The sequence below is a fragment of the Pipistrellus hanaki genome, assembly GCF_964339955.1.
Source record: "Pipistrellus hanaki genome assembly, chromosome: 3".
NCBI classification, from domain to species: Eukaryota; Metazoa; Chordata; class Mammalia; order Chiroptera; family Vespertilionidae; genus Pipistrellus; species Pipistrellus hanaki.
In genome coordinates this window covers 51,044,380-51,059,796 of record NC_140505.1, presented here as the reverse complement: position 1 = coordinate 51,059,796, position 15,417 = coordinate 51,044,380, and the positions used below count along the sequence as shown (strand labels likewise).

General features: G+C 37.2%; 1 protein-coding gene across 11 annotated transcripts in view; it reads right to left on the bottom strand.

Moving 5' to 3' along the window:
- The window catches only part of RBM26 (RNA binding motif protein 26), a 72,292-nt gene that overhangs the window by 42,994 nt on the left and 13,881 nt on the right, over positions 1–15,417 (bottom strand). For all 11 annotated transcript variants that reach the window (XM_084877114.1, XM_084877106.1, XM_084877115.1 and 8 more), the window contains exons 2-5: positions 7,180–7,298; positions 5,192–5,328; positions 2,109–2,197; positions 771–988 (exon numbers count right to left, since the gene is read on the bottom strand). In XM_084877114.1, the coding sequence (XP_084733240.1) occupies positions 771–988; positions 2,109–2,197; positions 5,192–5,328; positions 7,180–7,298 (563 nt within the window). The remainder of the gene's footprint in view (positions 1–770; positions 989–2,108; positions 2,198–5,191; positions 5,329–7,179; positions 7,299–15,417) is intronic.

Genomic DNA, 15,417 nt, shown 5'->3' with positions numbered 1-15,417 from the left:
CTATAAAACCACACATAAACTTGCTGTACTTAATGAGTTTAAAATTTCTTGAAGTTCTATTTACAGAAAATAGATTTTTAATTTTTCTTCACTGTAATCTTAGTATGCATAATTTCAGCCCCCCAAAAAAACAAATTATGTAATAAAATATGGTTATTTTTTCTGCAATGACTATTTGTTATCCTTCTAAAAATCTTAACATGCCTTTTTACGGTGAACACCATTTGACAATGAGAATGGATGAGCAGAGAAAGAAAATGGAGTGCATATTAAACATAAACAAAGAAATTAACTGGGCTGTTTATGGACCCTAGGAAAAAGAAAAGATATTAAGGAGATTCGTTAAGTGAAGCAATGTGCCAAGAGGCCTAGTATATGTAGATCAAAGGGGGGGAAACTCTAAAAGAAGAGAAACAGAAGTGCAGGGTTTATACAAAGGCTACAAAATCATTTCCTAGACTTAATAAAGATGGTTAAACAATAAAGTTTGCAAGGGTAGCTAATATCAAAGCTTAAGTAAAAGTGTTTTACTCAAAGATGTTTGTTTTATTGGTAATAATATCTCCTGTTGAATGCACATTGTAAGAAAAATTATACGTTGGAAATGACATGGTCTTGCAATTACACACATCTGAAATGAAAACTTTTAACTGTTTTCATAGTTTTGAAGCATAAGTGACATATAATTAATACAAGTTTTATGGCCCTTAAATAAGAAGTATTTTCCCGGTAAGAGAATACCAAAGAAAATTTACGCCTATATGATTTACCCCTGCTTCGTGTTCTGCTCCTGCTTCTGGTCCTGCTTCTATCCCTATCCCTGTCACGAAGCCTCTCTTTACTCCAACTTCGACTCCGACTCCTGCTGTAACTGCGACTTCGCCCTCGTCTTCTGTTGTACCGGTCTCTGTATGAATCTCTTCGAGGAGGGTTTCGATCATAATCTCTTTTGCGAGAACGATCATCCTTTTTCCTCTCATCACGACTTCTAAGGAAATATATGATCATTTTCATGTAAATAACTTTTAAGTAGATACAGAGAAAACTCTAAATGCAGCAGTCATATTTAATTCTTATAATATCATGATTATTTATTGTACCATCAAAATACAAACATAGGAAAATGAAACAATAAATAACTCAAACAATAAAAAATTGAACATGATCTGCAGAACAAGTACTCTAAAACTCCTTTAAGAAAAAATCTCAATTCTTAGTCTTACATAAAAAGGCATATATACATTTAGGTATCCTATACATATGTCTTATAGTACATAGTATCTGTAAATATGTATACTTATACTTATATCTGAATGTGAACACTTATATCTTATCTCATAGGCATGTATCACATGCACTGCATTATAAATGCTTTGAAGCCTTACTGAAAAAAAAAATCATAAATTCTTATTAAAGGGAAACTTCAGGCAAGAAAAGGTCTCATTAAGATTTCACTGGAGCTGAAACCGGCTTGGCTCAGTGGATAGAGCGTCGGCCTGTGACTGAAAGATCCCAGGTTCAATTCCGGTCAAGGGCATGTAACTTGGTTGCGGGCACATCCCCAGTAGGGGGTGTGCAGGAGGCAGCTAGTCGATGTTTCTCTCTCATCAATATTTCTAACTCTCTCTCTCTCTCCCTTCTTCTCTGTGAAAAATCAGTAAGATATATTTAAAAAAAAAAAAAAAAAAAGATTTCACTGGAGCCCTCGCTGGTTTGGCTCAGTGGATAGAGCGTCAGCCTGTGGACTGAAGGGTCCCAGGTTCAATTCCGGTGAAGGGCACATGCCCAGGTTGCAGGCTCAATCCCCAGTAGGGGGCGTGCAGAAGGCAGCCAATCAGTGATTCTCTCTCATCACTGATGTTTCTCTCTCTCCCTCTTCCTTCCTCTCTAAAATCAATAAAAAGAAAAAAAGATTTCACTGGAACTTGGAAGTTAAGAATAAAAATAAGAATAACTAATAAATGGTAGAAAAGGACTGAGTTACACTTTCTTAAACCAGTAACAAAATAGACAGTACTTGCCCCCATGTAAAAGATAATCAAGTCTAAACAGCTGTGTAAAAGATAACCAATGTCTAATCACCAAATATGGTTCAATGAATTAATCACCTATTTTCTCTATATCGGGAGCTTGACTGGGGAGGACTGTGATTTAGCTTTCTGGAAAACTTCTTCTCTCGTTCTTCCTCTTTTATAATCTGACAAACAAAAGGAAAAAAAAAAGGTGTAGAAGATTTAACAACAGTCATTCTTTACCATGTTACTATTTCAATGACTTAACTAATATTAAAATATAAAAGAAACATTGCCATTTAAATAAAATACATTTAGTTTAATCACTAAAGACAGGCATGCTGAAAGTTAAAGTGAACCCAAAGAAACTCATAAATGCTTATTTTAGATAATAATTAGTGGAGAAAGCCGAAACCGGTTTGGCTCAGTGGTAGAGCATCGGCCTGGGGACTGAAAGGTCCCGGGTTCGATTTCGGTCAAGGGCATGTACCTTGGTTGCAGGCACATCCCCAGTAGGGGGTGTGCAAGAGGCAGCTGATCGATGTTTCTCTCTCATCGATGTTTCCAGCTTTCTATCCCTCTCTCTCCCTCTCTGTAAAAACTCATAAAATATATATTTTTTAAAAAATAATTAGTGGAGAGAAAACATTTTAATCAAGTGTCCTCATCTAAAAATTATCAGTAAAAATCCAACTTTATTCCTCTTTCAAAAGTCCAACATTCATGTTTTGGTTCATAAATTTGGTTTGGCAATGAATACATTAGGGGATATATGAGCATGCATTACAACTAATCAAGTCATAAAAAAAAAATAGAACATTTGAGAAAATAAAATATTGCTTCAGTTTCTCATGGTAGTATAGCAGCAATATATTCCTCTTTCCTACAAAAGACCTTCATTCACATTGTATAATTAATAGAAAGCAGCCCTGAAAAACATTCCCTTGTTCAATGCTACATTGTTTAGGATAGAATTTTCCATGCTGTACTGCTCAGAACACTGTTTTCATAGCACATTAAAAGGTGTTACTAAAAAGAAAAGGATTTAGAGGATAAATTCAGAAAATACTGAACATGTGGCTTCTAGAAATATGATAGGCATTAAGATTTGCATTTTTTACAAGAACTCTAAGATATTCCGATGTAGGTGGTCTACAGATAATATAAACATGTTCTAGTTTATGCCAGTTGCTCCAGCATCCCTTTGGGTGAAAGCCGCTCACTGTCAAAAGTGTCCTCAATCCTAAATAATAAAAGGGTAATACGCAAATCGACCAAAAGGCAGAATGATCTGTCACTATGACGTGCACTGACCACCAGGGGGCACACGTTCAAGACAGGAGCTGCCTCCTGTGGTCAGTGCGCTCCCACTGGGGGAGCACTAAGCCAAAAGCCAGGCTCATGGCTGGTGAGCCCAGCAGTGATAGCGGGAGCCTCTCCCACCTCCATGGCAGCGATAAGGATGTCCCACTGCCAGCTTACACCCACTCCCTGCGGGGAGCGTTATTTGGACATCCCCCAAGGGCTCCCAGACCGTGAAAGGGCATAGGCTGGGCTGAGGGATACCCTCACCCCCTCCCGAGTGCACAATTTTCATGCAATGGGCCTCTAGTTGGATGATAAGTTAAATATGGATATTCTAACAACAGACCAAACTCTGACACTGCTTAAAAATTTTATAGCAGTCTTTCCTTTCCTCCCCCTTATTAACACTTTTATTCTCTTGCCACTCATATCAACCCTCCCCTTCCAAAAATACTGGGTACAAATACAACTCTCCTGAGGCACTTTTTCCTTTTTATTTGCCTCAATGCACACTTGTAAGTAATTTGTGTTGACAGATCACCATATTCCATAGTACATAATCAATGGTAAACTTTTACTACACCCACAGCATTTTTTATCTAGATTGCCACCTGACATTTTGACAGTTCTGAAAGGGATAAATACCTTTAACAGGGTATTGTATGTGTGCCTGTCTGTGTAATTATGTACAAATACATGTGTATAAAAATGTTTAGGTATAGAGGCATAAAATTATATTTAAGAATTATTATGTAACATTTTATATGTATATATATTATTGCATTAAAATGTTTTAGTTATATAATATGAAGGGAATAAAGGTTTATGGGGGGTAAAAAACCCAAAGGTCACAACCACATTTTTCACACAACAATCTCTCAATACTAACTGTAATTACCATTTACTAAAAACCCTACTATGTGCCACATAAATACTGGGTTCTTTCAAGATATTACTTAACTAGTCCTCACAACAACCTCATAGTATTTCCATTTCACAGCCGAGAAAACTATGGCTTGAAAAAGTAATGTTTTCAGTAATGACTGTTAAAGGCAATTTTTAATTGTCAATTTTTTTAATGGAATTATAATCCTTAAATATCGAATTGAGGAGATCTGAATTATTAAATGATTATTAAAGAATGGTAATTGTGTATAAAACATGGAGTTTTCCATTAAACCTTTTAAATTAATGAGGTCATTTTATTTATCTTAAAAATAGTTCCCTACAAAATGCTTGTAGAACAGAAACTCTCAATCTAATTATTTTCACAGAACATAGGTAATAAATGTCCATAGCTATAAGATACTATGCAGAAAAGTTAAAGGCCTGCTTGTAACACAGATCCTTGGGTGGCACCTGTGAACTATGATTTCTGGAGGGTTCCCATCATTGCCTGATAATAGCAGCTCATTTATGCCTGAAGCGTCTGTGTACGCAATATAGTTTATGGCAAACACCTGCTTTCCTCATGGGAATCTAGAACACACTAGGCAGGTGGCCAAAACTAAGTAAAAGTCCTGGACACTGAGTCTTTAACAAGCTTCCCTGGTTCACATATACTGTCACTACTCCTTAAGCACATCTTACTTAGGTGGCTCCACTGGGAGAGAACTCTGAAAGCTTGCACCTGCTTCCCCCTAGACTTTGCACCATACACTGTTTTCCCTTTGCTGATTTTGTTTTGTATTCTTTCACTGTTAGAAATCATAACTGTGAGAATGATTGATTGAGTCCTGTGAGTATTCCTAGTGAAATCATTGAAGTTGGGGGTGGTCTTAAAGACTCCTAACACAGATACAGAAAATACAACTCAGTTTAATTATCCCTTATATGTTTTCAAAGAAAGTATATGCTTTAAGACAAATCCTTACCTCGTCTTTTTTTATATCTTTTTCTTGGTGCTGAAAAAATTCCACTTTTAAGCTTCCTGATGATGGCTGCTCTGGAGGAGGTAGGTAACTCTTTGTATTCACAGCATCAAAAAGTTTTTCCACAAATATCTGTGTCTCTAAAAATAAAACAAACCAAAAATTCCCACATATTAAAAGCCATTTGCTAAGATATTATTCTCCACTTAAAACCTCCCTAACCAGTGTGCCATGGCATAGTCCCATGGTAACACCAATATATTCAGTTTTCAGGGTGATGAGGGCTGGAACAGCCAGAGTTTCTGGGCCAATCACTTCCAGCCATACCAGTCTCCATGTACCCTACCAGTGTGCAAACACAAATACTACCATCATCTAGAATATGTTGGCAAGTGGAAAAGCTAAACAGCACCGCACTAGAAAACATTCAAAGTAGATCCCTAAGAAGTACTATCCTATATAAGAAAGAGATGATATGCAAATTAACCCTCATTCCCTCACAAGATGGCTGCCTACGACCAGCCGGCAGGGGGATTAGTGAGGGAAGACCAAACTACTGAAAAGCAGGGTGTGTGGGGGCGAATAGACCGGTGGGAGACAAGGGGCGTGAGGGGTGACCAGGCCGGCAGAGGGGGGCAGTTGGGGGTGACCAGTCCAGCAGGGAGGAGCAATAAGAGGTAACCAGGCCAGTGGGGGTGGGGGGCAGTTAGGAGTGACCAGGCTGGCAGGGATGGGGCAGTTGAGGGTGACCTGGTCAGCGGGGGGTGGGAGGGGGGGTGGCAATTAGGGGCAACCAGGCTGGCGGGGGGATGGGGGGGGGGGCAGTTAGGGGTGAACAGGCCAGAGCACAGAGGCAGTTAGGGGTGACCAGTTAGGAGCAACCAGGCAGGCAGGCGAGCTATTAGGAGCTAGCAGTCCAGTATTGCGAGAGGGATGTCTGACTGCCAGTTTAGGCCCAATCCCGGACACCCCCCAAAGGGTCCTGCATTGGAGAGGGGTGCAGGCTAGGCTGAGGGGACCCTACCCCCCTCCCCCCCACACACAAATTTTGTGCACCAGGCCTCTAGTCTTTAAATAAACAAGCATCCAGTCATTTTCTTAATCTTCAAAGAAAAAAAAATCATAAAATTAAAACCTGTCTCTTACTGAGTTCCTTTAATAGTGTGGATACTTTAGTGTTTATTTTATGTTCATTTTACTCCTAGGCCACAGGAGTAAATTTAGAGAGAAATTCTTTAGAGAGAAAGGAAGGGAGAGGGATAGAGAGAAACATCAATGAGAGAGAGACATCAATAAGCTGCCTCATGCACACACACTGTACTGGGGATCTAGCCAGCAGACAGACATGTGCTCTAATATGGAATCAAACTGGTGACCTCTTGGTTCATGGATCGATGCTCAACCACTGAGCCACACTGGCTGGGATGGAATAATCTGCTCTTTTTCAGTAAGGATCAACTCAGTGTGGAAAAGCTAATATATTGGTTAATCTGCCCATGAGCTCTGTAAATTCTGTACCACATCTTGGAAGCTTTGTTCACTTGGATGTGCTCAATAACCAGAGAATCTACATTACATCTAAACCCTTAAGCTCAGGATTACTCTGCATTTTTTAAGCATGTGCAGCAAAATTTAGCACTCTTTTCAGGCCACTGATCCTGTGTTCAGCCCACTGTTTGGCCTGGGCACACATACCAATTCCAATACTGTAACAATGGAATGGCACACATTGCTTCTGTAAAGTGACTGCCTTCAGATACCTGGTAGCTTTTCGGATATTCATACCCTTGATGGCCTGGAGAGTTTCACAAGTCTTCTTAAAGTGAACATGAGGATCTGAACCTTTTGATTTGCATGGTTTTGTGAGGTCTTCTGGTCAAGTGAATAGGATCCATTTTCAGAGGTCACCTCAGATTTCTTTCAAGAACAGCTATATAATCTTATTTTAAATGACATAAAATAAAGTAGTATTTTTAAAACAAAGATCTTACCTTTTTGAAGAAATACATCCAGTTGATCAATACATAATGCCTTTAATTCTTTTTCACTTTTGTCTTTTTTTACCAAAGCAAGAACATATTTTGCAAGGGCTGATGGATCTGCATCACAGCTGAAGAAAAAAAGTGTTGGAAGAAAATTTAGCCATAAATAATTGCATATTCTACAAATTTCAGTTACAAATGGACTTAGTTGGCATAATAGTGACATGAATTAACATATATAAAAAACACCTGGTTCGTGGAAGGCAATATAGACATATAAGTTCTGCTTTGCAGTAATATACTTTACACAATTTGTACAGTCATTATTCAGTATCCTTCCAAATATATACTAATATATGTATTGAAAACTCAGTAGGCTTTATTACTATCAAAAAAGATAAAATTATAAAGTAAAATAATTTTAAAACATTAAAAACTAATATAATTAGTATGGTATGATAAAAATATCAAAAGGCTTTTCCCCCTCAGAAGTAGATAAATAGCTAAGAAAACACAATAAAGAAAAACGTAAGTATATACTACTCAATATATTATTTTAACAACAGACAAGAAAGTCTAGAAACAGACCCAAACATACATAGAATTTTAGATTTTATAATGGTGGCATTAAAATCAATAAAGAGGAGATGAACTAGGCTACCTGTACCTAATGCCTGACCTAAAGGAATGATAAGTGTTATGAGATGATAAATACCTACAGGGCTACTAAGTTTATCTTCAGGGTAATTTGTTATTTATCATAAGTCAACTTCTCTCATAGATATATTACTACTATTTGCAAAGACTTGAAATGGGTTATAACTTAAATAAAAAACAAGGGGGGAAAATCTTATTTCAATGGTACAGGAGAGATTTTAAAAAACTTTTTCTTCGTAATTTAATATAGTTACTTATATCAACGTTTTTAAAATGCAGACAAAATAACTTATGGTAAATTAATATTTTCCCATTAAATTATAATGAGCACGAAAAACTGAGATCTGTGATGAAATAAGCATGAAGAAATGTGATAATAACCTCATGATGTATTTATAGATATACTTATATCTGGCAATCTGCTATTACTGGAGAAACCATGAAACAATACTTATGCATGTTAGGTAACTTGACTAAACACAATCAACTAAGCATTAACCTAACTAGACATCAACGTAAACATACTTCAGTTTACTAGAAATCACTAATACTATATCATCGTGTTATATTGTTCTTATTGCAGTTGTTGTTAATAAAAAATTCAGTCTCTACATTAAATCTAAATGCTATAATTTGATTCAAAACTGGTTTGTTGTGAATTTTTAATTTAATAATGCCTTTCTAATAATGTAACTGTCAGTTTACATTTCTCTAAACTGAACACCAAATCTATTCCATTCTCATCCTGTTAGTTTTCAAAGTGGATTAATATGTCAGCAGCTAAAAATCTGGAGAAAGAACTTTGTGATTTTCATAATTATTTCAGTCTATAGACTACAGTTTTATAAAACAGTAAGACAAAATTCCCAAACAATCTTTGCTCAACAACTTTGAATAAAATCAAGAACCAATAAAAATCACAATGACAACAAATCAATTATACAACAAATCAAGTATACACAAAAAATTTAAGTACCTGAGATAGTCTGAAAGGCAGACTACTTTTAAAATTTGTTAAGATTGCAAATTATAAACTAGAAGATTTGTAATTTCACAATTAACAACAAAACAGGTAAATCTGCATTCGATAGGCAATTTTTCTTTAGTCCTATAAGAAACATTTTATTTGTATTTCAATTATTTTGGGGTTTTTTATCTTTATTGTTGACCAAAAAAAAGGAACCTATGTTCTTGCAAATTATAGCCTAGTAAAAAGTAATCTGAACTATAAACATTTAATAATATACCAAAACGGTATGTATCAGGAATATGGAAAATGTGTTCTCTTTTCTATTTGTCTTAATTAAAAGTGCCAATGCTGCATCATATCAACATCTAGGATTGATAATCTGATATACAAAATCAATGATGTAAAAAAAAAAAAAAAGTCTAAATAACCTAATCAAAAGAATCACATTCACATAATAAGGAGTTAGTTACTTTTAAAAACTGTCTCCTTGGCAAGCAAGATTGATTTTTCATTAAGTACTTTACTAAACTAGCAGCTACTGATAATAAGCTTGTGATTTGAATGATACATATCTTGTCAAAGCTAAACTTTACCCTCTCTTACACTGCTAGCATTCTGGTAACGTGTAAAAGAAAAGAGGGGTTGAAATCTTTCAGATTAGAGAAAGAGACAAAAAAAAAGTCAGATTTTGAAAATGCGTAAGGACAAAGGAATACTGAAAGAATGGCAAACTGCATTCCCACCACCTCAGAAAGCATGCCAAATTCCCTCTGATTTTATATTCCATAAGCACTTAGCCCAGCAAAAACATAATCTGCCAATAAAGAAGAGTAATTTTGTGTGTGCGTGTGTATTTGGGGGTGGGGGATGGAGGTGAAGGGATGTGGGGAAAACACAAAGAAAACCAGAAACTACAAAATAAGGCAGGCATTATACATGACCTACCAATAGTATTTGCGACAGGTGGGATGGAAGTTGGAGCAACTACTAGTGTTTTAGTTAATAGTAAGTCAAGTGAGACAAATGTGAAATGGTTGTGAGAAAACTTAAATCTTAAAGATGCAATAAAACAGGACAATGAGAACTTCCAAGGAAACAATGCAGTGCAGTTTTCTTATGCAGTAATGAGTGCTTTCACTTAAAGGTGCCAACTTTTATAAATATATAAACATACTCAATCAAACAGATTCATAGAAAAAGACCAGAATGGTAAATGGTCAGATAGCTTACTCAGGGATTCTCTGTCAGAAAAATTGAAATGTCAGAGAGAACTTTTTAGGCTTTCAAAGACTTGAGGGACTATCACAAGAAAAGGTTTACTTTTATATTCACTATATCTTCCATGGGTATAATTAAAACTAGTAAATGAAAGCAATCACCTTGGCTTAAAATAAAGACAGAATTTTAAAAAAAAATATCAGAAGCCTCCCACAAGCAGAATAAACTGACTGAGAGAAAGTGAGTTTTCCATCATTAGAATGGTTTTCAAGCATAGTCTGAACAGCCCCTGGCAGATACGTACTAGATTGGATAGTAAATCCCTCACAAATCTGAGAGCATAATTCCCTAGGTTAATTTTGTTCGTGGTATATTGTGCAGCTATATAAAATATAAGATAATGCAGTAATCTTTTTACTAAGTGTATTGGTTAATAATGTGGATTCTGTAATCAAAGAAAACATGAAAATTTCAAGAGAAACATCAAAAGTGCTTTATTCAAAGTAATGTCCATCACTAACCCTGCACTTCTCTGTTTCTCTTCTTTTAGAATTTCCCTCCCCCCGTTTTGATCTACATATACTAGGCCTCTCAGCACATTGCTTCACTTAACAAATCTCCTTAATACCATCTTTCAGGGAATTTGTGGATATGGTCCCATCAGAACTTTTCTTGTTTTGAGGCAAACCATTCAGAGATCCAATTTTCCACTTCTTCATACATTTTGAAGTGCTGTTCAGAAAGTACATGTGCCACTGATCAGAACAAGTGGTAATCTGAAGGAGCAAGGTCTGGTGAATAAAGAGGGTGGATTAATACTTCCCAAGCATAATCTTTTAACATGTCTTTAACTGGTTTTTAAGTGTGTGATGATGCATCATCATGAAGCAAAATTACTTTGTCGTGTCTTCTGGCACATTCTGGTCATTTCATGATTAAAGTGTGGTTCAAATTGATTATTTGTTGTTGGTAGCAATCAGTATTAACTGTTCACCTGGTTTTAGAAGCTAATAATACACCACACCTTCCTGATCCCACCAAAACAGAGCATTGTCTTCTTTCCAAAGTGGTTTGGCCTTGTAGTTGATGTTGATGGTTGACCTGGATCAACCCATGATTTTGTGCATTTGGGATTCTCAAAATAAATCCACTTTTCATCACCAGTCAAAAAAAGACTTTCTTTCGTGCCATTGAAGCAACATTTTACTGATGACTTTTTGGTTTTCCATTTGTCTTTCGTTCAGTTGATGTACCACCCATTTTCCTTCCTTTAAAATCTTTCCCACTGCTTATAAATGATAGGAAATTGTTTGCTGAGCAACATTTAATTTTTCTGCAAGTTGTTTTCGAGCAACATTTAATTTTTCTGCAAGTTGTTTTCGAGTTTGGCATGCATCTTCATCCAATAATGCTTGTAATTGTTGGTCTTCCAACTCTGTTGACCTGGACATTATTTGTCTTTCACATCAAAATCATCACTTATAAAACATTTAAACCAGCGTCACAGGTATCTTAAAATGGAGAATGTTCACCATAAGCTTCCCAAAGTATTCAGCAGCACTTTTCTTCAAAATAAAGCATAAATTAAAACTTCCCGCAAATGCTCTTTTTTTGGTATGAAATTTGATATTTTTAAGTGTAAAAATATATATGATGTTAACACCTTCAGAAAATTTGACATATGAAGTTTTGAAGCTTGTTATCAATGCAACAAAATAGCATACATATCAAATCGCATATATATATATCAACATATGTGTAATTCCATTTATTGAAAAAGAAACACATCATTAACTGGTATACCTAGTAATTACTAATCTATAAATATTAGTAATAAAATGTTTAAAGTTACACAACACTATAGAGATAAAGTACACATTATATAAGTTAGTTTTATAAAAAAAATCAAAATCTAAAAATAGAACTTCTTACTCATGAGTGCAGCCTCTGGGCCTAACACAGTACCTGAGACAGAATATTAAAGAGTACGCTATGTAAAAATCTATCTCAAGAGAGTTCACTTTTGTCAGGGGCACTTTTTTTCTTCATCTTCATAAAGTTCTGATAATAAAATAAATAAATTTATTATCTTCTAAATAGCACAATCACCTTTCAAAAGTATTTAATTAGACACTATTCTAGATCCTGAGGATACAACTTAGAAAAAAATAAAGTTCCTGTCTTCAAGGAATTTACATTGGGGGTAGAAGGAGGCAGACAAAGCATACATACATACAAATAATGTAATGTCATGTAGACAAGTGCTCTAAAGAAAAATAATACAATGTAAAGGTCAGAGTATAGAAAAAAAAGAATGAAGAGGAGGAAGGAGGAAGAAAAAGAGAATGAGTGAATATATCTTATATAAGATCATCAATAAAGGTGCCTGATGATATAACATTTAAGTAGGGATCAAAATGGAGTGCAAGAATAATCTAGGCCAAGGCACCCTACAGAAAAGGCTTGACCCTACTTGATACATTGAGGAACAAGAGTTCAGTGGGATTGGGCAAAGTGGGCATTCATAAACATTTGAATTTCTAATTTCTCTTCTCTGTAAGGATTAAAAATGGCTTCAATGAGCTTTGACAAATTTAATGTCCAGACTGCTATGAAGTCATTCAAATGAATGATTTTGAAGGCATAAATATAGAATTTTATCAATCTCTGAATATACTGTGTTAAAGATACAACTAATAATAATGGCCTTGAAATGCGCATGGGTGACCATCTAAGAGGGACATTCTCTTAAAGTTGTTAGTACACACACTAAATAAATTGGAGAAGCGAAAGCAATGCAAAAATCAAACGTTGTAAGTCTCTCCCCCAAAATAATTTTCTTAATACTTTAACACAAATCAAATAAGCCTTAATATGTTATAATTACTCCTAACACACTCATATTAATTTTTACTTTTTAATTTAGAACTTTCAAAACAGTAAAACAGTAAAGTTAAAAAAAAAAAAAATTTAAAAAGCTAACACTCCAGTATAATATTTCAAAAAGCTATTTTGTTTTGCTCAAGTTTCTTAGAGGCTTTAGAAATTCGGTGGAAAACAAAATTTAACCCAAGCATCTATTTTCAGTAATCTTGAGAGAAGGAGCTGGAGATGGCAGTGGGAATTTAAAATTAAATTTAAATATGTTAACTCAGTAACTTTAGAACATGAATACACCCACATCTGTTCCAACAAAATTTTCACTTTGTATTCAGGAAAAATACCTCATTTGCATCAGCCATGGATCTATTATTCTGTACTTAAACTACTCTTTTAAAAGTCTAAATATCATTGCAACAAATATACATTGAAAAATGCTTGCCATAGTTTATTTTAACTTCATTCAATTCAAATTAGGAGGCAAAAATACATTATTTGTATGTAGCAGTTAGTTACAGCAGAAGTTACTTACTCATTGAGAATAATCACATCCACTTAATTTCACAAAATAAAATCACCACCACAAAATAAGCATATCAATCCATAAGAATCACACAAACCAATTATCACTGAAAAATTTATCACAATACATCTATAATAATAAAAGCATAGTATGGAAATTGACCAAATGACCGAACAACAGAATGACCATCTGGATGATCTTCCGAACCACCATGCTATGACACACACTGGCACCAGGCCAGCCAAGGCAGTGCAGTGGGATTGGTTTGGGGGCCAGCCACCGCCCCATAATCATCCTGCAGTGGGAGGCCCAGGCCACCAGCTGGCAGGGTGACCGATTGGGAGGAGGGGAGTTTCATGATCACCCCAAAGAGGGCCCAGGCCCCTCTCTGCTGTGTGATTGATCCCGGAGCCCCTCAATCACTCGCTCCAAAAAGGGAGGCCCAGGCTACCTTGCCAGAAGTGCTGCAGCAGGTGAGCGGGCCCTCTGCACTGAAATCAATTGCGCAGCCCTGGCCGGGTGGGTGGAGCCTCCTTTTGCAGGACTATAGATCTGCCCCACTATCAATCACCCCACAGAGGGACAGACAGGCCAACAGCAGTGATGCTGTGGCGGGTGTACCAGGCTACTAGCCCAGTGCAACCTGAGGTCCATCACTATGGGTAAGTGGTGCTCCTGCTGGAAGTTGCTAGTCTTGCACATGCAGCAAGCAGTGCAGCTTGCACAGCCTGGGTGCAGAAGCTGCCAGCCAGAGCTTCCTGTTCCATTGTGGGCCTAGATGCTGTGTTCATGTCCATAACCCCAGGCAAACATGGGAAATCCTGCATCCAAAGCTGAAAATTCCCAGCTCCTAGTCCTCATTAATGCTCCCACATGTATACAAGTAAAAAGCCTCAGATGAAAACACAAAAATGGGAAATTTTATATTAAACTAATCTGAAAATTGACTATTTGTTAATCTCTCCCAAAACTTTTGGCCTTCTCCTACCCCGGGTGCCCAGCAATTTATGATCTTCCTAAAGGACTTTAGGTTTTCCTAAAGGCCTGGCCAGTGGCCTTCCCCTTCTCTCGCCACTAACACAACACCACCACGCATTCCCCCTCCCCCCCTCACCTCCCCACTTCCTCCTTCCCTCGCTCCCTCAGCACCCCGCTGCCACCACTGGCTCACCATATTTTGTCTCCGCATTTTGGCTGTCACTGGCTCACCATATTTTTTTGTCTCCGCATTTTGGCTGTTTCCCTGAGTTGATAAGAGTGGCTTTGTGTGCTAGGTGTCCTATAGGGCCCAGTGGCTCAGCCTCCCCAGTTACCTGAGGTGGACACTCTTGGTGCACCCCTGTGGGCTGTGTGCACAGTCTTGATGTAGTTAAGTCTTGATTGTTGTTGGTATCATTGGGAGGAATTGACCTCCAGGCCAATCGGCTGTGAAGATCAGCTGTGTCTATGCTGAGAGAATTTCTGTGCTAGAGACACCCTTATGAGACAAGATTTGCAAAAGCCTCTGTGCTCAGCTTGGATGGGACAGAGTCTCAAAGCGGAGCAATCAGTCCTGCCCTAATAGGCCCCTGTGGTAATCACTGCAAGCACCTCTGAGAGAAAGCCGGCCTCGAGTTCCACCAGCCACCAGACAGTCCAGTTTCTCCCCGAATGAGTCTGAGTCCCCAGAATCTTGCTCAGAAATGGAGTTCAGTGCAGTCGGGGGCTTTTGTCTCCCTCTTGCTTGAGAAAACCAGCTGCGCACTCAGCCGCCAGTCCTCTCCGTGGGCGTGCGTCTCAGTACCTCTGCCTCCTGCAGCTCCTTTGAGTCTCAGTGTGCTTTTCTCTTTCCTTCTAGTTGTAGAATTTCCACTCAGCCAGCCTTTCTATGGTTCTGGATGACATCCGTTTTCCCTTTTAGTTGCAGTTTTTGAAATTGTTGTGTGAGTCAGCAGTTTAGGTGTTTACCTGTATGCCACCGTCTTCTTTTCTCCCAAAAATAATTTTTAAAAAATATATA